General features: G+C 46.1%; 1 protein-coding gene across 1 annotated transcript; it reads right to left on the reverse strand.

Moving 5' to 3' along the window:
- Positions 1 to 233: 233 nt before the first annotated feature.
- LOC144326575 (rho GTPase-activating protein 33-like) lies at positions 234 to 21,451 on the reverse strand (the record flags this gene model as incomplete). Its single annotated transcript, XM_077923063.1, has 14 exons — positions 234 to 685; positions 862 to 944; positions 3,706 to 3,850; positions 5,057 to 5,159; positions 6,046 to 6,195; positions 7,275 to 7,334; positions 9,591 to 9,657; positions 10,741 to 10,818; positions 12,465 to 12,587; positions 13,431 to 13,523; positions 14,679 to 14,816; positions 18,166 to 18,249; positions 18,416 to 18,500; positions 21,143 to 21,451. Coding segments are annotated over 14 exons (1,630 nt in total), but the record flags the coding sequence as incomplete, so codon positions are not given.
- Between the last annotated feature and the right edge of the window lie 930 nt (positions 21,452 to 22,381).

Genomic DNA, 22,381 nt, shown 5'->3' on the forward strand with positions numbered 1-22,381 from the left:
TCAGGTGGTGGGCAAGGCCAAAACATACCTGCTTCTTACACCCGCCCCCCTTAGCCCTGAGTCATAGCTCCATAGGTAGAACATGAGACTCTTCCTCTCAGGGCTGTGGGTTCGATCCCCACATTGGGCAAAAGATTCCTGCACTGCAGGGAGGGAGACTAGAGGGCTCTCCAGGTATCTTCCAGCTCTATAATTCTAAGATTCACACAGAGACACACACACACACACACACACACACCACCAATCTCACACACCAATCTCTGAGGCCTGAGCCAGAGTGCCAGAAAATGCTGGGGACAAAATGGGGAAAGTCAAGAGGTGCTTAAGAGCTGTAGATTCTTATCCCTCAGGGCTGAGTGCAGGAAGGGTCGACTTCATGCCCCAGAGAGTTGTGGGTAAGGGCTGGTGTTAGTACAGGGGAAATGCTGCGGGAACAATGGAGAGAGGATTGAAAGAGCGCTGCAGGCAAGAGCTGGAGAAGGTGCAAGGCGGAGGAGCATCGTGGCAACACAGGGAAGGCACGGGGCAGGTTGGGGTGGGGGGTGCCGGTGCAGGGCCATTGATCTGGGCGTCTCACCGCAGCAGGTTGGGTGCCCAAACGATGGCTAAGTTGCGGATATGCATGCTGGTGTTTTGACTGTGCATAGCCATGCGGGCCAGGTGCCGCAGCAGGAATTCCAGGGTCCTGTTGGGACAGAGCAGAAGCTGCTACAGCTAGACAGTCCGCTTCGACGGACCGCCGGCCCCCTCGCCCTCAACACCATTCCGCCCCCCCCCTGCAAGGGCTCTTGCATTCACCCTCCCTCCCCTCGCTGGGAGAGCCACCTCGGGCACCGTGTTCGCGCCTCAAGCAACACCTACCTATAGTGCGGTGGGGGCAGCTGCTGAATGACGTCATGCACTCGCACCAAGCGATCCTCGTTCCCAGAAACAGACACGGCCTCCTGCGACAGGGCAGGGGGAAAGCAGAGGGAAGGAGTCAGCGTGCTAGCCAGGCCTCTTGTGGAACACTAGGGCTGTGCACCACTCCCCCTAAGCTGGTGATTTGGACCAGCCCTGATCCCATCCACGGCTGACCTATATCGGTTTGGGGTCCAACCGGATCCAGTGCACAGCCCTGTGGAGAAGGACTGGGAGAGTTTGCTTCCAGGCCCGATTCAAGGTGTGCACATTAGTGTTTGAAACCCTAAATGACAAAAGCCCCAAATCTCTGAAAGACCACCTCTAACCCTACTGACCCTCTCGAGTGTTAAGATCAGCAGAGGGGACCCTCTGGGTGGTTCCACCACCTTGGGAAATGTGGGGAATGGTGGTCTAGAAGAGAGCATTTTCTGCGGCAAACCCTGAATTGTGGAACTCCCTCCCCAAAGAGGCGCATCTGGCAGCTTCATTGCACAGCCTCTGCCATCTTCTGAACATCATTATTTATTAAATTTGCATGCTGTCCTCCATCCAAAAATCACAGGGGATCACAATCTTAAAAATGCACCTCTTTACTCTGGCCTTTGACAATTAAGCTCTTTTGTTTTGAGGAAGCCACCTCCTTTACTAAATTCCTAATTTTCTCTTCCATTTGGAATGCTTTTACTTGTCTTACAACTAACACTGTTATGGCGACAGGTGATTGACAGGTGGGCGGCCCTGATAAGGACCCTGGTCCAGCAAGTTGAAAAGCTTTCCCAACCCAAAAATGTTTCCTCTAGCATTTGACCAAAATTGACCCTCCTGCCACTTAAGTCATAGCTGTCAACTTTTCCCTTTTCTTGCAAGGAATCCTATTCGGAATAAGGGAATTTCCCTTTAAAAAAGGGAAACGTTGTCAGCTATGACTTAAGCATGTGCGGTTAAGACCTGCCCGCTGGGGCAACATAGAAGAAATCTTTGCCCTCTTCAATGTGACAGCCCTTGGGTATTTGAAGAGTAAACAGAACAATCTTTTTTAGAGAGGGAGGGGAAAGTGTGGAGGCTGTTGAAAGGCCATGAACAGGAGCAAAACAAAGCAAGGTGATAAGGAAAAATAAATAAATTACAAAGCAGATTTTGGAGCGCGGGGAACAAAACCTTCCATTCTCATTTCATTGCTATTATGAACATGGATACTGTTTATGTAGTTAACCTATTTTAATGGTAATAATTTTGCAATGTTTTTATTGCACTTATTCTCTCAGAGTGTGTATATTTATATATGTTTATCTGCTGTAAATCACTTCGAGATCTACAGAAACAACCTTTAAAAAGAAGGACCTAGCAGTTGTCCATGATTCAAGTGCTTCTGCACTCTTTGGCCAGAACACTGGATGATGGGAACAACTTTACTTCTTAGCGGGCAACTGAGCAAATTACTGCATGCATGTTTTTCCTTATATTTTCCCCAAGTAACAGGGGAAAAGCCTTGCTTGTCGTTATTAAAATGAAAGCTGAGAATTCAGGAAAGGGGGCTGAAACATCCCTGGGGTAGGCTTAGCGACACCACCAATCCCTTCTGCTCCAGCTTTCAATTGACTGAGAAGGTGTAGTCATGCCTCTGAAGACCCCTGCTCATTTTTATCACTAGCCATGCCTGGATGTTGCCCCTCAAAGTATCACAAATACAAGCCACAAGGAATTTAAAAGGAAGGGGGGGAGAGGAAGGGGGAGGCAGGGTTAACCAAGCCTGAAATAGCCCAGCACAAAGAGCAGGTGATTCAAAAGAATAAGGAAGTCAGGAGAAATTGCTGCACATATTATTGTGTAGGCAGCAACGTTGGCGGGCGATGTAATTGTACTCCACTGCTCCACCCCCTCTTCTTCTTCTTTTGTTCCACGACTCCAATTTTTATTGTTTAGCCCTGGGAACACGCACACGGAGTTGGCACGGCCAACTCTCACTTGACAGTTTGAGCACACAACAGCTGCCGTTTCTGAGACACTGGGGGCGCCCACAGAAACTCACCTGGCACATAGGGCCAGGAAAGGGAAAGGGGAGGGGTCATTGGCACAAGTTGTGCTCACTTTACTGTTTCTAGTACAATGGAACCTCAGTTTTCGAGCGTCTCAGAAGTCGAAGGTTTTGGCTTTCGAACACCAAAAACCAGGAAGTAAATGCTTCCAGTTTTGAACGCTTTTCGGAAGCCGAATGTATCACGCAGCTACCCTATTGAGTTTTCCGGAAGGAAATGCTTCTGGAAATGCAGGCTTCGGTTTTCGAACATTTCAGAAGTCGAATGGTTCTTCTGGAACAGATTACGTTTGAAAACCGAGGTTCCGCTGTATGCTCATGCATTGCCCTGAGGACTACATTGCACAAAGCAACTTATAAACGGAATGATAATGCTGCACACAGGCAGCTCGGAGTCCTGCTCTGGACTCCCCTCCCGAATGTGGTGTGGCGGATGGATATGAGAGGCAAAGTCATTTCAGATATGGTCCAAAGCCCACCTGAACCCCCCTTGGATTTCATTCTGCTACCTAGTAACAACAATGGGTGGTAGCTATCTCAAATATATTCAGAGCAGTGGCTGTGCAGCCGTCTGTTGTGGACACTCTAGTTCTGAATTTCTAGCTCTCTGGATTTCCTGCATTGAGCAGGGGTTAGGCTAGACGGCCTACATAAACCACTCCAACTCTACGATTTCTTAAAGGGGTAGCTGAGGAATGGTAGAGGCGGCAGCAGAGACCGAAAGCTGAGTGGGTGGGAGACGTCTCCCGGCGGTCTGCAAGACTCACAGCAAACTTGTTGTAGAGTTGGTAGGTGAGCAGTGGGTTTGGCAACTCCCGGAAGTACAGCTTGCAAAGAGAGCTGACAGAGTGGATGTCTTGTAAGTAGACGTCCCTGGAGAGCTCGGGCACTCGCTCACTGTCAAACTCGTGCCTGGAGGAGATAGGAAGCCGCGGGAAGAGAGAAATTACACAAAGCAAGACAAATTGCACAGTGACCCACAGCCAGGCAACCTTTCGCTTGGCCTACTTAGGGGCAAACATGATGTGACGAGGCAGCTTTCTGCATGTCTGCCCAAAGGGGTGATTCTATTCTATACATGAAAAGAAGTGGGTAGGGGAGAGGACTGAAACCTTTGTTCCTTGCCTTACCACAATGCTCTCTGTTGCTTTAAACTTTTCTCCCAGTTCCAAAACCAGGATCGCGGCACTGATTTATTTAATTTCTATTTCAGCCGAAATCTTCCAGCAGTTCAGAAATCCAACAGAAAGGAATCAATGCAAGACAAGTAAAATTCCGCATTCAAAACACCTAACAATGCTACTGCTGCTTCTACTAATCAATAAGAATTCCATATATTAAGTAGTGGGATTAAATAAATATCTCTGTATAGCATGCGTGGGTAAAACAACTAGGAACCTCAAAAAGAAATCATATGGAAAACGTTGAATTCTCAGAATGGTAATTACACTATATCTATCTATCATCTATATGAAATATTACAAGTAGCACATAAAGCGCTAGGAGTAAACATCATAAATTGATGGGTCACTGTGTCAAGGCTGAGTCAGGCTAGACTGGGAACCCTTGACTCCATATGCCAGCGATGAGAGACCCAGGGCCTCTGGGTCTCTTTATGCTTGGAATGTATCCTTGAGCTGTGGTAACACCTGCTTTCCTGGATGGAGAAAGGTGTGTGTGCATAGGAAGAAGACTTTTGCATGGTGGGAATGCAGCCTAATCTGCCCACTTTTGCATCTTGCCCTGCCCACCACTGACCCACAGTCCACGGAAAGTTGCCTACAAGGTGCTACGGACACCAGGCTGAAAAATATTTCCCTATCCCTCTTGTACGCAGCTGTCCCATGTGGTGAACCACTTCCTGTTTGGGGCAGAACTTTGCCCGAACTACTAGTCTCGGCTCCTGTGCCACAAGGCACAGGGTTCACTTCCTTCCTCCTCCTCCTCCATATGCTCCTTTTCATGGACAGGATAGACCCTCCTTCATTTGGGAGTAAGATAGATGTGGCCGTCATATCCCGTCTAATTTGGTTGTTAAACCCCACCTCTGCCTCTAGGACTTTCTGTGCTAAACGAGGACCCGGCCCACAAGCCCTGCTCCTCCTGACCAGGGCTCACCGCAACCGTTGGATGTTGGAGGAGACTCCAGAGAGACGGTAGATGCCATCCACAATGCCATGCTTCTCGATGAAATCAGAGCAGGACCGTAGTACCTGGGGGACTGGCATAACAACAAGGAGCACATCTAATAACAATATAATATAACAATCATCCGTACAACAATCACATAAGGTAGGGCCAGTGCAATGGCTAGTTGTCCCCGTGGGTCAACATGTTAAATTGGTTTATTTTATTTTTTTCTCATAGAGGTTGAGCTCTGGCCACAAGCCATAAAGGACCAGGGAAATGAAAGTGGTAAGCCACAAAGCTGCAAAAAAAATCTTTAATGTTGGCAACATGATTTATCTGAGCGCATCTCTAGAATCATAGAATCATAGAGTTGGAATAGACCACAAGGGCCATCGAGTCCAACCCCCTGCCAGTGTGAAGAATGAGTTAGCAGCCAAACCTAACAGATGCATATTTTTGCTAGTTAGCATGAGAAGGGGCAAAGTCCAAAGAGCTGTATGGCTGGGCAGATACTCAGACCATAGAAATACAATAGCTAGAGAGGGCTCTGTGTGATGTCACTTCCCCTCCTCTTAGCTCTGTTCAGCCCACACATGTGGGCACCTGGAAGAGTAAACCCATCCCACAGAATGCTTTTCAGTCGGTGGACATACTAGGGACAGAAATCAAGCCAGGAGTCCTGACACAGTTTGAGGAGAACTCTCAGTCATACAGGCCACTTCTACCCCTTCCAACGCTGCAGAGGAGAGCCAAATGTGGTGTGGCAGTTAGAGTGTTGGACTAAGGCCTGACAGACCACAGTTCAACCACCACTTAGCCATGAAGCTCACTGGGTGATCTTGGACAATTCACTCTCTCTTAGCCTAAGCAACCTGACAGGGTTGTTGTTGCTGAGATAAAATGGACTGTGTGTTGTTTTCCTAGTAGTAGATGAGGCCGCACTATCGGTAACAGGAAGGATCTGTGGGCAAAATTACCATCATTGCCTGAGTTCTTGAGGTGTTCGCCCAAATCACAGCCAAACACCCTCTCTCGGAGGATCCCACGCTGCTTCAGGCGCTGCTTGCTGGGCCTGGACTTCATAAAGGTGCGAAGGAACCCGATGAGCTTGCCATGCTTCTTGGACACTGGAACAGAATGAGAGAGAGAGAGTTGTGGCTCTTCTCCAAGCCACTGCAGGACAGCCACTGCATGCGGGCTGCATCATAAAGCCCAAGAAAACAGCAAAGATGCTACTTCCATGTAGGGATGGAAAATGTTTTCAATCCCAAAGAAAATCACCCTCCCCAAGCTGCTGCTTGCTGCAGGAAGCTGGTATTTCAGCCAATATACCGCCAGAGAGCCCACCGGGTGCTGCTGGACTATGGGCTCCCATCAGCCCCCAGCCAGCATGGCCAATAGTCAGGGATGCTGGGAGTTGCAGCACAACACCATCTAGAGAACCGCAGGGCCCCCCACATTTGCCACAATACTTTCTCTTCCAGGAGAGAGGGCAATCTTGGCGAGGACTTTCGTCAAGAACACAGAACACAGGGGGGAAAGCTGAAGCACACAGCCACTTATGCCATGATCTCAGTCCAGACTGGGGTCTACTAAAGTTGCTATTTAAAACACATTCATGCATGCAGATTCAAGAATGAATTTAATGTAATGTATGCTTAAGTCTAAGGGATGCGGGTGGCGCTGTGGGTTAAACCACAGAACCTAGGGCTTGCCGATCAGAAGGTTGGCGGTTCGAATCCCCACAACAGGGTGAGCTCCCGTTGTTCGGTCCCAGCTCCTGCCAACCTAGCAGTGCGAAAGCACGTCAAAGTGCAAGTAGATAAATAGGTACCGCTCCGGCAGGAAGGTAAACAGCGTTTCCGTGCGCTGCTCTGGTTCTCCAGAAGCAGCTTAGTCATGCTGGCCACATGACCCGGAAGCTGTACACCGGCTCCCTCGGCCAATAAAGCGAGATGAGCACCGCAACCCCAGAGTCGGCCACGACTGGACCTAATGGTCAGGGGTCCCTTTACCTTTACTTTATGCTTAAGTCTGGGTTGGTCCAAGATGTTCAGCTGCCTGAGGCGAAGGACAAGATGGTGCCTTCTTCTGATTCCACATCCAGAATCTGACAGACTGGACACTGGACATTGGCAGAAGGACACCAGGGGCAAGAAGGCTAGCTTAGGGGGTGCTGAACAGGCCACATTGGGCCGTGTCTCACCTGAGGTTGGAGAGAGGAGGCCTGGGGGCCCAGGGATGCCACAGCTCATCCCTTCTGCATCTGCACAGGAAGACACACAGAGCATGAAAGGCCAGGAAAGATTAAGAATTCGGTAGCTCAAAGCTACTGGCATAAGTTGCTGTCCCACACTTCACCTCATTCAAACAGAGTTATTTTCTAGGGCTGGTGACAATCTTACATAACCGCCATCTTTTTTCAAACCACTGCAATCCCTGAGGCAAACACATCAAATCAGAGCAGCATAAGGGCATGAGGGGAAGATGCAGTAATTTTTTTGGACACACAAAATGGCTGCCATAAACCTCCCCTCTCCCCCACTTCCAGTCCTTGTCATTTAGTCGCCTGGGGCATTACCCATCCCTTTAGCACTCTTAACTTGTGAGTCAATGTCTTTGCCAGGGCTACTCGCCATCGTCTGCTGTGTCATTTCTCAGCTGCGGCCTTCTTTTGAGAGCTGCCCTGATAGATTTCTAGGCTGCCCACCCAAAAAACTTGGTACAAAATAAAATGAATTGCCTCTTATTTCTGAAAGCTTCACACAGTAACCCAACTCACATCCTAATGGCGAAAGCTAACACAGGAGATGAAGGCGAGGGGAGTATAATTGCTGAGAAATGATGGTTGATAGAGATCATGGTTGAGGAAGTCAATGGTTGTAGTGGCTGTGTGAAATAGATGGCAGGTGAAATTGGGTGAGTGTTTATGAATAATGTGTGTTATGTTGGTCGAAAGTTTACATTATACTGCCTCATAGTATTCTCTGACTTATTGATATTGTTTATGTGTATGTTTTATTTTTATGTAAATCATTTGACATGGTTTTTTATTGTTCTTACTATTTATGTAATTTTATCTACTATAAACTGCTTTGAGATCTTTGGATAGTAAACCGTCCATGAATGGAAATAATAAGAAACAGAAGGACACAAACAGTAACACCAGACTAGGAACGGGGGATAAATTTGTTTGGTCTGCATTAAATTCACGCTCCCCAAACTAATACATGAACCGAAACATCTGTCGAAATCCACACTTCTCCAAATTTTGCGATGCCGTTTTCCAACCAAACAATGTCCAGAAGTGCATACATTTGTGAAAACAGTATACAAACGGCATTCTGCTAAAGGTTCTCAAACTCTTTTTCTCTAGGCCACACCTAAAACTTTGCTTGCAGCACACCAGTTTTTTTATTGATAGGAAATACATTGGAAAACAAATAGATCACAATTAGGATTGTTCTCTTTTACCACTTGATGTTTTTGCTCTCATTTTGAAAAGGTATCTATCCATATTCTAAAAATAAAAAAATGATACTATACTATACTATACTATACTATACTATACTATACTATACTATACTATACTGAAATGTTTCAATGTTTCTTTGATTGACCTCGAATCTTCCTGCCACATTTGCCACCCTCTCCTGCCACACCCTTTGAGAACCACTGTGTTAAGGAGAAATTGCTTGCAAAAATGTATATACAAGGTAAAATTCTTTACCAAATTGTGCATATTAAAAGATAACATGCAAAAAAAAAAAGTGAATCAACATATGGGACGATCAGTTGGCTGAGGATGATGGGAGTTGTAGTCCAAAACATCTTTAGGGCACCAAATTAATAAAGGCTGCTATAGACACACACTGCCCAGCTCTTGTCAGCCAAGTGTTCCAAACAACTTACGACTGCAACCTAGATACATTATGCAAATGAAACAAATTTGCATTTGTTTTGCATAATTTATGCCCATTTTTGCACTTGCATAGTTTGATTGATTTGGATAGTCAGTGTGATGGATGTTGGTCTTAGACTGTGGAGACCCAGGTTCAAATCCCCAGGCCATGCAGCTGCCTAGGTGGCCCTGGGCCAGTTGCTTTTGCTTAGCCTAACATGTCACAGCATTACCATGACAGGAAAAATTATACAACCCCCTTAGTTCTGGTGCAATAAAAAGGAGAGCTAGACTGGAGAATCAGAGCACACGCACAGCTTCTGGAACATTTGTGCAGAGCCGGTCCTAACATTAGGCACAGTGAGGCAGTCGCCTCGGGCGGCTAATTTTAGGTGTCGTGAAAGAGCTAGGCATCTGAAAGAGCACAGCGTTACCCTCCCGCACACAGAAAGACACAAGTGTTCAAGGGTTGTTTCCAGTAATACCAATAAATATACGAAGTTTTTGAAAATGTATCTGCTGGAAATGGGGGTCATTATGTTTCTGCAGCAAGCCGAATTGTAGATCTGGGAGAATCAGCATATGTGGTAGAACACAGCAAGTCAAGGAGGATGTGCTCACCTGTTTTGAGTCCTGGGCTGGGGCGCTCTGAGAACAGCTCCACACACTCACTGGGGAAGAACCCCACCTGGAAAAGAGGCGGGCATGGAAGAGTTCAACGTACTGACAAAGCAAAATATGCCTCCTTAAGGAAAACAACCAGGCCTTCCCCTCGCTTAGGAACTTGTTAAACCCTACCTCAGTTATTTATGCCCACCACAAGTGAATGTGGCAAGCAGGCCATTAACAAAAATTCGGATGCAATCAATTCATCTATACTGGCTATGGATTAACCAGTATAGGCATAAAGCTGTCAAGACAGGTGACGATGGCTAAATTCATGCACTTGCCACACTAGGTGCCTGGAATTGTGATGGAGGGAGTGGGGCTGACTGAAGCAAGCTACTGAGAGTCATGTTTCTCTCAAGCCAAATTGCAAGAGGCCTCTCTGCCAACTTAACAGGGCGCTAAAACGATACTGACCGAAAAGGCATTGGTATTTGCTTTGAAAGGAATATCTGTTTTTTTAAAAAAAATAAGCAGAATTGTGCAGATATTTTAAGAAAATTCATAAAAAGGCATCTTGGAGCAAACTAAAATATAAGTTTAAAAATAATAATATGGGCATGCTGATAAAATGGAGCTGAGCAGAAAATTAACAGTGAACCGGTGCCAGAAAAAGCTCGTCAGCTGATACACTGCAGGCTACATATACCCAAATGACGTCTCTTCAGAAAGACAGGAGAATGGCATTATGATTCACCAGATGTTGCTGGACTACAGCTCCCATCATGCCCGATCGCTGGCCATGCTGGCTAGGGCTGATGGGAGCTGGAGTCCAATTCTCTGAAAGCCTGCCACTATTTCAGCTCACTTGTTTAAAGCAAGGTGGGGGACAGCTCCACCCCAGTCGGGGCTGCACACCAGCAATGAGTGCAAGCCAAGAAAAAAAATGGGTGGGGCCTAAGCCACCACACACAGGCACACACTCATACCCCTGTCCAGTCACACACACACACACACACACACACACACACACACTCTTTCATTCACTCCCACCCACCCATCCAAATTTTTCTTTAATACAATGTGGCCATCTAAGACATAGTGCTGATCCTATGCTTCAACATATCTCTCCTAATGCAATGTGTCTTCCTTTCTGAATCCCAACCTGGAATCCATGCTTTCCCCGCCACCAGCTCCTGTCCTCCTTGGGGGGCATATCAATCACAGAGATGATGTCTCCAACCTGTGCCAAACAAAGTAACAAAACAACAATAATCCTATTTTAGTGCATGGACCATGGTGGGCAATCTCCAACGTTAGCCGTGCTTAAGAGTACATCCACTGAATCTACTAGATTTAAGTACCTCCGAGTAGGCTCAATGCTTTTGGTAGGTCTACTCTGACTACGAGGAACACCAAGAGCCTCTTGTTCCAGGACTTGTTCCAGTCTGCCAGAGTCTGAGTTACAAAGGTATGTACTTCATATGAAGGGGATTAATATATGTAGGGTTGCCTCCAACTAAGTTCTACTTAGAATAGACCCACTGGAATTAATGGATCTAAGTTCACCACGTCCATTAATTTCAATGAGCCTATTCTGAGTAGGACAACCTTTAGTAGTTACATTTTAAATTGGGCTTTTTCTGAAGTACCTCATATATATTATCACATTTTATCAATCTTTTATACATGTCTACCCAGAAGAAGGGACACGGGTGGCGCTGTGGGTAAAAGCCTCAGCGTCTAGGGCTTGCCGATCGAAAGGTCGGCGGTTCGAATCCCCGCGGCGGGGTGCGCTCCTGTTGTTCGGTCCCAGCGCCTGCCAACCTAGCAGTTCAAAAGCACTCCCGGGTGCAAGTAGATAAATAGGGACCGCTTACTAGCGGGAAGGTAAACGGCGTTTCCGTGTGCGGCTCTGGCTCGCCAGAGCAGCAATGTCACGCTGGCCACATGACCCGGAAGTGTCTCCGGACAGCGCTGGCCCCCGGCCTCTTGAGTGAGATGAGCGCACAACCCCAGAGTCTGTCAAGACTGGCCCGTACGGGCAGGGGTACCTTTACCTTTACCCAGAAGAAAGTCCCACTGAGTCCCATTTGTGAAACAAAGAGAAAACGTGCAGAATTGATATATGCTGGCAAACAGCAGCTGATGTTTGTCCACAGGGAATCCCTGGGGTTCCTCAGAAGATCAGCAAGAAAAAGTTATCCCCCACCACGACAGGACATTCCTTGGAATGTGCTAACACAGATGGGTCCTGGAATGTGCTAACACAGATGGGTGCACCTGAGGTGCACTTGGTTCACACTAGATGACAGTGAGGCCCTAGCAAGGTAGAGTTCCACAGGAAATAAGATGGCACCCAAGGTTTTGCCCCAGAATCCTTTGCGGTGTACAAGGTACTCCACCACAGATATGGAGGGTTCCTTGGCAGACAAGTCAATGTGAAAAGAGTTTTTCAAAAATTTGGAAACCACAGTGAGGGGGGCTGTAAATATTTTTAGGAAATAAAAAGACAGCTGTTTTGTTGATTATTGTTTCTTTCTGGTTTTAAATTCATGGCATGGAAGCCAACTTTAGTCAGGGTAGGCCCACTGAAATTAATGGAGATGATGAACGTAATCCCATTGATTTCCGTGAGTCTATTCTGAGTCAGCTGAACACAACCCATGCTAGTTTGTCTGTGACTGTTATATACCTGGAAGCTGTCATGGTTCCCCCCCCCCCAAAATAAAAATCAGTTTTAATAAAGCTTCCCTGGGGGAGAGCAACTCTCTGTGCTCCCAAGCAGCACCCTAGCTTGGAAGAGAGATTGAAAAGGTATTGCATTGCAGGTCTACCAACAAGATAAAAGCCATTCAGAAGTAACATGAACTACAAAGTAGTGCTCACCTCAAAGGAGAGCTCGTCGGATGCCTGCGCTGTGTAGCGTTTTACCACATGGGCAGCTGCAATGGCAGGAACATTGATAGAAGCTTCCTCATTGACCAGCAGTCGGTTGCCATGGTTATCAATCTGAAATATAAGGGGAGGGGGAGAATACAAGTGAAGTGGGTGAAGCCTTGAAATGTTCTGTGGGTGTCATTCAGAAATACAGGTGTTAGAGAATTCCATCAGAAACTGAAATAAGAGCAAAAATTCCCACACTTTGCATGTTCCTCAGAGGTCAGGAACATAAATCACATGAGCAAATGCAAGCAGCATTCAGTACTGTACTGTTGTACTTCTAGTCTGCAAATGTTATGTAAATTGCTATACTGTTTGCTGAAATGCTTTTGTCATTTCCCTTCCACTGAAATCAATTGCTTTATTTAACTACACACGTTTCAGCCGCAGCGGCTAGCAAGATGAATAGCGTAGGTTTTAGCAGAAGTCAAACTGTAGTGGAACAGAAACAGCACTGATTGTGACGGACCCAGGACTGGATGAAAATTGTTACCTCCTTACATCCCTAAACCCAGCATACAGTAACCAGGTCACACCATTCACATGGGGCTTCCATCTCATTTTCTGCTAGATTTCCTCAACAGGCAGAAATGGGTATCTGTGGAGCCCTTGAAAGCAAGATTAACATTTCTAGCACCCTAGCAGCGTCAGTGGCTTACTCTGTGTAGTAATATTACCTAAACTTTTCCGCAGAACATTCCAAATGTCTCAGGCATTTCACATATATTGTTTAAAACTTGTATTTATCTGCTTAAAACACACACACACACACAAAACACAATTATATTGAACAGAGCTTCATCAGATCCTATATGAGAAATTAAAATAAAAAGAAATACACAAAACATACTTCAGCTTGCAAATGTTATAGCTGCACCATCCACCACCACAGCTACCCTCACTGTTCCTCACCTCCATCCAGGTGAGGACCGGTCCACAGTTGATGTTGCTGTCCACAATGGCTGACAGCTTCTCCAGGTACTGTGAAAGCATGGGCACCAGGAGCTGGCAAAGGAGAGAGAAAACGTAAGGTGTCAATGGCATAGCAGTGCCCTGATTCAGTGTCAACGGAAGCCGACAACTACTTGAGAAGAGATGGTATGATGGGCACTTAGTATGATGGGCACTTAGGAAGCACCAAAGTCTGGAGGTCTTTGGCAATGCTGTCTCTGAGCATATGCAGAGTGCTTATGACACAGTAACTCGCAGCAGGTCCCCCACCTATTAGGTATGGTGGGGGTAGTTTCTTGGAATTAAAAGACTGGAAGCCCTCGGTATCGGATAGCATTAAATTTAATTCCATTATTTGTTATTACATTTACAGTGGTACCTTGGTTCTCAAACTTAATCCGTTCCAGGAGTCCTTTCGACTCCCGAAACCGTTTGAAAACCAAGGCTTCCAATTGGCTGTAGGAGCTTCCTGCACTCAAGCGGAAGCCGAGTTGGGCATTCGGCTTCCGAAAACCTTCACAAACCGCAACACTTACTTCCGAGTTTGTGGCGTTCGGGAGCCGATTTGTTTGGCAAGCAAGCCATTCGTGAACCAAGGTTCCACTGTATTTCCATAGCAAGGTGGAATGCACTTCACAATTTTATCCTCACAACAACCTTGCAAGGAAGGTTAGCCCAAGAGGCAGTAGCTGGTTCAAGGTCACCCAATGAGTTTCATGGCTGAGTGGGGATTTGAACCCTGGTCTCCCAGGCCCTGTGCAACACTCTAACCACTTGGAAGGGGCCACAAGGATCATCTGATCCGACCTCCCACAATGCAGGAATCTTTTGCCCAACGTGGGGCTCAAACCCACAACCCTGAGATTAAGAGTCACATGCTCTACCAACTGTGCTATCAGGGAGAGTGACCACCTTGCTCTTCGCCTCAGGCAGCAAAATGTCTTGGGCCAGGCCTGTAAGTCAGGGTAGACTAAGATTGAGAAAGACGTCCAGTCTCCAGAGGCAGTGCGAATTCCCTGGACAACTTACATACTAATCAGTACTTGGAATTCTTTTGTTTCCAGATGTGGTGTGGGGAAGGGGACATGCAAGATTCCTGTGTTTGGTGTAACATGCATGCCTATGCATGCCAGAAGCCAAGCCACAGGTAGTCACACCCTCCTCAAAACACTCCCCACGCACCCCTCAAAATGTCTCCCAGACAATCACCTCAGGGTGGGCCCGCATGTGGCTGAGGGGCGGCAATTCGGGGAGCTGAGAGAATCGCCTGTCGAAGATGCAGCAGTGGAGGTGCGCATCCAGGGTACGGAATTCCTCGTAACTGCGGTGCACCTGCCAGCTCTTTCCCTGCAGGGAGAAAGGCAAGAACCGAGAAACAAAAAAGCAAAAGGTTGGCCACTGAGAAACATTCAAAAATCCATATAAAGCCAATACCTTTAGTTGGCTTAATAAATATATTTAACCTACTATGAATTCAGAACCAAGAGGGAGGTAGACAGCTGTTGAGCAAACCCAGGGTCAATATTTGTGTGTGTGTGTGTGTGTGTGTGTGTGTGTGTGTGAGAGAGAGAGAGAGAGAGAGAGAGAGAGAGAGAGAGAGAGAATGTTTGAATTGCATTTGCAAGGCCCATCCAAGCCCAGCATTACCACAAAGCATCCCTTGAGCAGCTGTTTGGTCAATGCCAGGAAGGGATCATCATTAACACTTGTCCTGGGCCTTTATAAACCATTACCACCCATCCCCAGTGCTTTTATCAGTGCCAGACGGCTGGAGACACTCATTTAAAATTCCCCACAATGCCTCACAGCACTGCTACATCAGGGGCAGTGTGGGAAATTTTAATGGTGGTTCTCAGACCCAGCTGCTCCATCTCTGAATGGAGCATTGCTGTGGCTGCTGCTACTGCTGCTGCCTGCCCCTGCCACCAAGTAAACCCATGGAGGAAGGAGGCATTGTGGGAAATTTAAATGCTGGCTCCCAGACTCAGTTGCCAGTGATGATTGGAGCACAGTTGCTGCAACTTCCTGCAGCGCCAGCCACAGCAAGTAAGCCTGACAAGGATGGGTCTCCCAAACTTTGTTTGCTGAGGGACCCCTCAAACCTGGAACTGCCCTGGTCTCTGTACCAAAAGTTCAATGAACACAGCAGAAACCGAGGCCCATGGGCACAATCCAAACACACAGACAACATCCCAGACATGCGTCAGGATGCTGATGCAGCATGTGGCAGTTGTAAAAAAAAATAAAAAGGCAAAGTCCATGCTAGGGATTAGGAAAGGAACAAAATTGCCAATATCATAACGCCATTATACAGTTCTATGGCGTGGCTGCGTTTGGAATACAGTGGTACCTCAGGTTACAGACGCTTCAGGTTACAGGCGCTTCAGACACTAACCCAGAAATAGTACCTCGGGCTAAGAACTTTGCTTCAGGATGAGAACAGAAATCGTGCGGCGGCCCCATTAGCTAAAGTGATGCTTCAGGTTAACAACAGTTTCAGGTTAAGAACGGACCTCCGGAACGAATTAAGTACTTAACCCAAGGTACCACTGTACTGTGTACACTTCTGGTTGCCTGGCCTCAAAAAGGATATTCTAGAGTTGGAAAAACTTTTGGGAGAAGGACAGTCAAAATGGTCAAGGGAATTGGAGCAAGTCCCTTGTGAGGAAAGGTTGCAGAGTTTGGGATTTTTTTGGCGTAGAGAAAAGGCAATACGCCAGCAATAAGAGGACAAACAGATCAAAAATTAATTGAAGAATGAGATTGTGTATCGGAGTACATGAAAAAGCATTGTTCTGGGATAAATATATTATTATGCAATGAATAAAGTTTACAGGGTAGAAATATTGAGGAAATGGATGGAAGTGGAACAAAGACAAAGTAATACGAATAAAAGAAGATTAAGGGAAGGAGGTCAAACATGGGTGGAGGGAAGCCTATGTTTTTATGTATTTTTGGGTATTTTTTATTTATTTTTCTTTTGTGTAATTTGTTTTTTCTTTTCTTCTTGTGATATTGTTTGGTTTTTGTTACTGCAATTCAATAAACCGTGTTGGTTTCAGTTTATAAATAAATAAAAACTTAACAAACAAACAAAAAGGTGGCATGAGAGAAGTGCATGAATGGCATGGAGAGAGTAGATAGAGAAAAGTTCTTCTCCCTCTCTCATAACACTAGAGACTTGAGAGCATCTAATGAAGCTGAAAGTTGGAAGATTCAGGACAGGCGTCAAAAGCCCTTCCTCACATAGCTTGCAGTTAAAGGCTGAAATTTGCTCCCATAGGAGGCAATGATGGCCAAAAACGAGGATGGTTGTAAAAGAGGATTAGACAAATGCAAGGAAGACAATAATTGGGTGCCATAAGAAAGCTGCAGAGATAGTGCAGGATAGTGCGCACCCCGGAAATGATCTCTTTCAGCTTCTGCCTTCTGGAAGAAGGTACAGGGTTATAAAGACTAGGACTAGCCGCCTAAGAAACACTTTCTATCCAAATGCAATTTTGGTTTTAAACGCAGTGTAAGGTAGTCTCTATGTGAGTATATTGTATTCAATTATGGGGTATCAGAGTTTTTAGGGGGTTAACCAGGCTGGGATAGCTGGGATAGAAGGCTTCTTGGTTTTTGAATGTCTGGTGTAGATTTTTTTCAATTTCGTTGTTCTGTATGGGACAATGACAATAAAGATTATCGTATCGTTGTCTACAGCTAATATGCACGATGGCTATGTTCTCCCTCCAGCATCCAGTCTGAGTCCCAGTTGCAGGGAATCGAGGGTGGGAAGAGTGAGGTCACACTGAGGTCCTACTTGAGAGTTTCTCACAAGCATCTGTGAGAACAGGATACTGGACTAGCCAGCCTTTTACCTGGTCCAGCAGATTTGGTTAGCTGAGCAGGACTACAGAACGGGAATATTCCAGGTTGGCGGAACTCATACCAGCCTTCATACAAATATATCCCAGGGTGGTTCACAATTAAGAAACGACAATTACATACAATTACATAATTCAAATGAAACAAAACACGCAGCACATAATTAAAATGGAAGCACAGCACAACTTCAGATTGCAGAATGGGCGGCCAGATTATCTACCATTTAAAGGAAACTAGGCCTTTCCCTCAGTATCACCAAACAAGACACACAGAGCGCTGTCTCCCCTACAAACCTAAACCTGTTTTATACCAGTTTAACAGTCGATTAACAATGATTCCTGGTAATCGTAGTACAGTAGGGAATTAAGAATTTATCAGAAAACCCTGACACCCCCTCCTCATAGAGCTACAATTCCCAGAATTCCCTGGGAATGAGCATTATGCCTAATTAACAACCCAATCCCATCCAGTTTAACATGCTTAAACTCATTGCACAAAACAGTATCTCCCTCTGCACTGGATCTGGCTGCAAGTGTGCTAGGGCAGGTATAAACCTTGGTTAGATTAGAAACAATTTGGAATCTTTTAAAAAGTAATTGGCTTTGAAATAATTCAAACTGTCAAGTTAAATTGTTAATTTTTTTTATCTGAACTATTTTTTAAGCTTTAAATTATTTCCAATTTAACTACAGTATAAAATAATGTACTGATGGGTGAACAGCTGCCAGTTACCTAGTCAGCTGACAACTCGACTCAAGAATATAAGAAGCAAATCCAACCAAATCCAACAGGTTTTGCCAGTTGACTCCCCTTCCCCGCCCCTTACCTGGCAGGTGACCTGCACATCAAACAGCACCTCTCCCTCCTCCAAGTGGCTGAGATTCTCATTCTGCTCGGGTGCAAGCTGAAGCTGTGGGGAGAGAGAAAATTTAAGTGCCCCCTGCAGCAGTGGGGAGGCAGAAATATCCACCTGTCCTGCCACTTCCCTTCCCAGCCTGCCATAGGGACTCAGGTGCCCAAGGTAACAGTTCCTCGTTCTCCCAAGCCCTGCAAAGAAAGCAGGGTGGCAAACGTACCTCAATGTGTCCAAAGTCAAGAGCTTCGTAGTGGAAATGAGCACATTCGGTCAGCTTGGGGAAGTGGCCTCGTGTGATGGAAAGTCTGCAGGGAAAGAGAGATAATGTATTTTTTGCCCCATAAGAAGAGTTTGGATTTGATATCCCGCTTTATCACTACCTTAAGGAGTCTCAAAGCGGCCAACATTCTCCTTTCCCTTCCTCCCCCACAACAAACACTCTGTGAGGTGTGTGAGGCTGAGAGACTTCAGAGAAGTGTGACTGGCCCAAGGTCACCCAGCAGCTGCATGTGGAGCAGCGGGGAAGCGAACCCGGTTCACCAGATTACGAGTCCACCGCTCTGAACCACTACACCACACTGGCTCTCTAAGACTGGCTCTCTAAGACGCACCTGACCATAAGACACACCTAGTTTTAGAGGAGGAGAACAAGAAAAAAAATATTCTCTCCCTCTCTGCGCAGCGCCTCTCCACGACTTCAGGGATAGCCGTGCCAAGCCTCTTCAGGGGAGGGGGAGTGTTCTTCCCATTGCCCTGAAGGGGCTTTGCACGGCTATCCCTGAAGCCGGGAGAGCAAGAGGGATCGGTGCACACCGATCCCTCTTGCTCTCCTGGCTTCAGGGATAGCTGCGCAGCCTGCATTCGCTCCATAAGACGCACACACATTTTCCCTTACTTTTTAGGAGGTGAAAAGTGCGTCTTATAGAGCAAAAAATACAGTAGGTCTATGTAAGGGAATGAGTTATGTTGCTATGGGTGATAACTCTTGAGTTTCAAGCCTTAGGTAAAATACTAAAAAGCACCCTCCTGCCATATGCAATGAAGCCGTTGTGACATTCTCAGCCCAACCTCCCTCCCATGGGTGTCCATCATGGGGGGCGGGTAGAGGGATTTTCCTCCCCACCCTGCCCTAGATGAACCAGAATCCTAAGATTCCCAGCTTGCTTGCTTTTTAAAAAAAGAGCATAAGGCTGCATACACACTGTGCCTTTAAAGCACGCTCAAAGCACATTCCTGCCTGCCCCCAAATAATTCTGGGCCTTTGCAGGAAAGAAGGCGCATCCAATGTGTTTTACAGAGTATCGTGCGTACGAGAGATTCTAGCATTTGTAGAAACTCAGATAAAATGTACACACGCAATTCTTCTCATTTTTGTATGACAGAAACTAGCCTGCTCCCCACTTTGGGGGTTTTGCTTGCCTCCACGCCACCCCATAAACCAGGCTTCCTCAAACCCGGCCCTCCAGATGTTTTGAGACTACAATTCCCATCATCCCTGACCACTGGTCCTGCTAGCTAGGGATCATGGGAGTTGTAGGCCCAAAACATCTGGAGGGCCGAGTTTGAGGAAACCTGCTAAACATTCCTGTGGAAGCCCATGCATCTTCCTCTCCCCAAATCCTACACTTGTTCCCTGCCCTGCCTCAAGCCCTCTCTCTGCAGGCCTTTTCTCTGTCATCCTAATTCCTTTAGCTTGCCTACGTCAGGCACTCTCAGCCCAGCTCTGCGCCATACAATGAAACCAAATCCAGTGTACATTTACAGTACAGTGGTACCTCGGGTTAAGTACTTAATTCATTCCGGAGGTCTGTACTTAACCTGAAACTGTTCTTAACTTGAAGACTACTTTAGCTAATGGGGCCTCCTGCTGCTGCTGCTCTGCCGGAACACGATTTCTGTTCTCATCCTGAAGCAAAGTTCTTAACCTGAAGCACTATTTCTGGGTTAGCGGAGACTGTAACCTGAAGCATATGTAACCTGAAGCGTATGTAACCCGAGGTACCACTATACACATAGACTCCTCCCGACAACTCTTGGGAAACTATCATTTCCCTCTCACGGGCCTGCCATTCCCTTCACAAACTACAGTTCCCAGGATTCTTTTGGGCATTAAATCTACGTTGTGGGCCTGCCCTTACAGCCGTTTGGCCTTCATCCTACATGTGTCTTCCTCTCAAGCCATGTCCAGCATCGCTGCTACTAGCATTGCTTTCTAGCAGCGATGCTGAACGTAGCTCGAGAGGGGAAGAAACTTGCAGCAGGGTGGCTGAAGCCAGCAACCACCTGTACATCCCCTCTCACATTAAATTGTGGGTGGGCACTCACTCAAAACAAGACCGTGGTCTCTTTGCCCTATGTTATATCTGCAGGATAGGGGGCAAGAGCAGGCAAAGCTTTCCACAGCAGAGAAATAAAAAATTGGCGCCTGCAGATCAAACGGCCACACCTTTTAGAGCAGGCTTCCTCAGACTCGGCCCTTCAGATGTTTTGGCCTACAACTCCCATGATTTCTCCAGTAAAAATAGGGAAATACTAAGGAAAAGTGGGATATTCCGGGATAAAATCAGAAACTGGGACAGCTTCTGCAAAACAACTTCTAACAAAGGAGAGTCTTCTATCAGGCATAGGCAAACTTGCCCCCCAGATGTTTTGGGACTACAACTCCCATCATCCCTAGCTAGCAGGACCAGTGGTCAGGGATGATGGGAATTGTAGTCTCAAAACATCTGGAAGGCCGAGTTTGAGGAAGCCTGTTTTAGAGGCTGCAGGGGCGAGTTCAAAAAGTTGGCGACCGTACGTTGCCTCTCAGTCCTGGGGGTTGAACCTAGAGTCCTGTAATGCAACACAGCCTTGGGCCTGTTTTCATCTCTCTCTCTCTCTCTCTCTCTCTCTCTCTCTCTCTCTCTCTCTCTCTTTCTCTTTCTCTTTCTCTTTCTCTCGATTTTACCTCTTGGTTGGCTTCCCCTTGATGTTACTGCTTGCATTCCCCAGCGAGCGGACTTGACCCTCTCCCGTTGTATCAATGTTGTCCGTGCTCCGGGCCTGTGCAGTCAAAATAAGGAAGGTATGGATAAATATTGACACTTCCGACACTTCTTCCCATGGCCAAAGCAACGCCAAAAATAATAATAATAAAGTTCTCTGGAGATCACTCTTCAGGCTCAGAGCTGGCCTGCTACAATTCAACCCTGCAGCTAAGTCAGGGATCGGTTGGCAGACAGATTTCACAGTATCTTCCGCAGATAATCGCAGGAACCTCCCGAGTTACAAAAGGATACAATGGCTGATCTCCCAGTACAATGCCGTTCCCTGACATTCTATACCAACAGCATCTTTAATAGATGCCATCCAGCTTTCTCCCTACATCGGCTGCCACATTATCTAGTTCAGTTTCCCAGTTTGTTGAGATACGTTTTATTTTGTCAACCTCTCTTCAAGGACTGCTTGCAATCCACCACCACCCTATTTTTTTTTTTTTTAATCGCTGCTCGGTTTGCTAGCAATACTTGTCATTTCCCCACCACCACCCAGATAACTGATTTTAAAAAGGAAGAAAAAGTAACGTCGTTAGACATAACATTAGCCCCTTCGTTGGATAGCTCAAAAGATATCACAGGACACCGCTTGGAAGACTGAGAGACCTGTGATCACGTGACATTACACATTTCAGATGCTAAAACACCCAAAATAAAATAAAATAATCCAGAGCGGGATTATGCAATTTAAAACACCGTAGCCAAATCTGTAAAAACCCACAGGTCTATTATATAGGGGCAGCGCTGAAGCAAACCTCCCTGATTGTTCTTTTCATATAAATATATATGTATATTTCAGTTTTTCAAAAATCTTTTTGACAAAAATACAATCTAATATTTTCCAACAAATAGGTATATTTTTACTTTTCCCCACTCCTTTTGTGGTTTCTTATATATATATATTTAAATTGTAATGCTACATCTCCTTCATTATTCCAATTATCTTTCAGTGATTTTGGGACTTCATTACACCAGTTATTAATTACTCCCTGGCTATTCTTTCGCATTAATTTTAACTGTTTGGTTTAAATTAATCCTGCTAATGAGTTTATTTGTGTACAATAACATTTCATATAATCCACAAATCTCCCCCAGTCTTTGATTGTTCTCGTATATAAATAAGGTGAGCTTGGCTAGTCAAAATCTGCTTG

Source organism: Podarcis muralis, unplaced genomic scaffold, assembly GCF_964188315.1.
Source record: "Podarcis muralis unplaced genomic scaffold, rPodMur119.hap1.1 HAP1_SCAFFOLD_181, whole genome shotgun sequence".
NCBI classification, from domain to species: Eukaryota; Metazoa; Chordata; class Lepidosauria; order Squamata; family Lacertidae; genus Podarcis; species Podarcis muralis.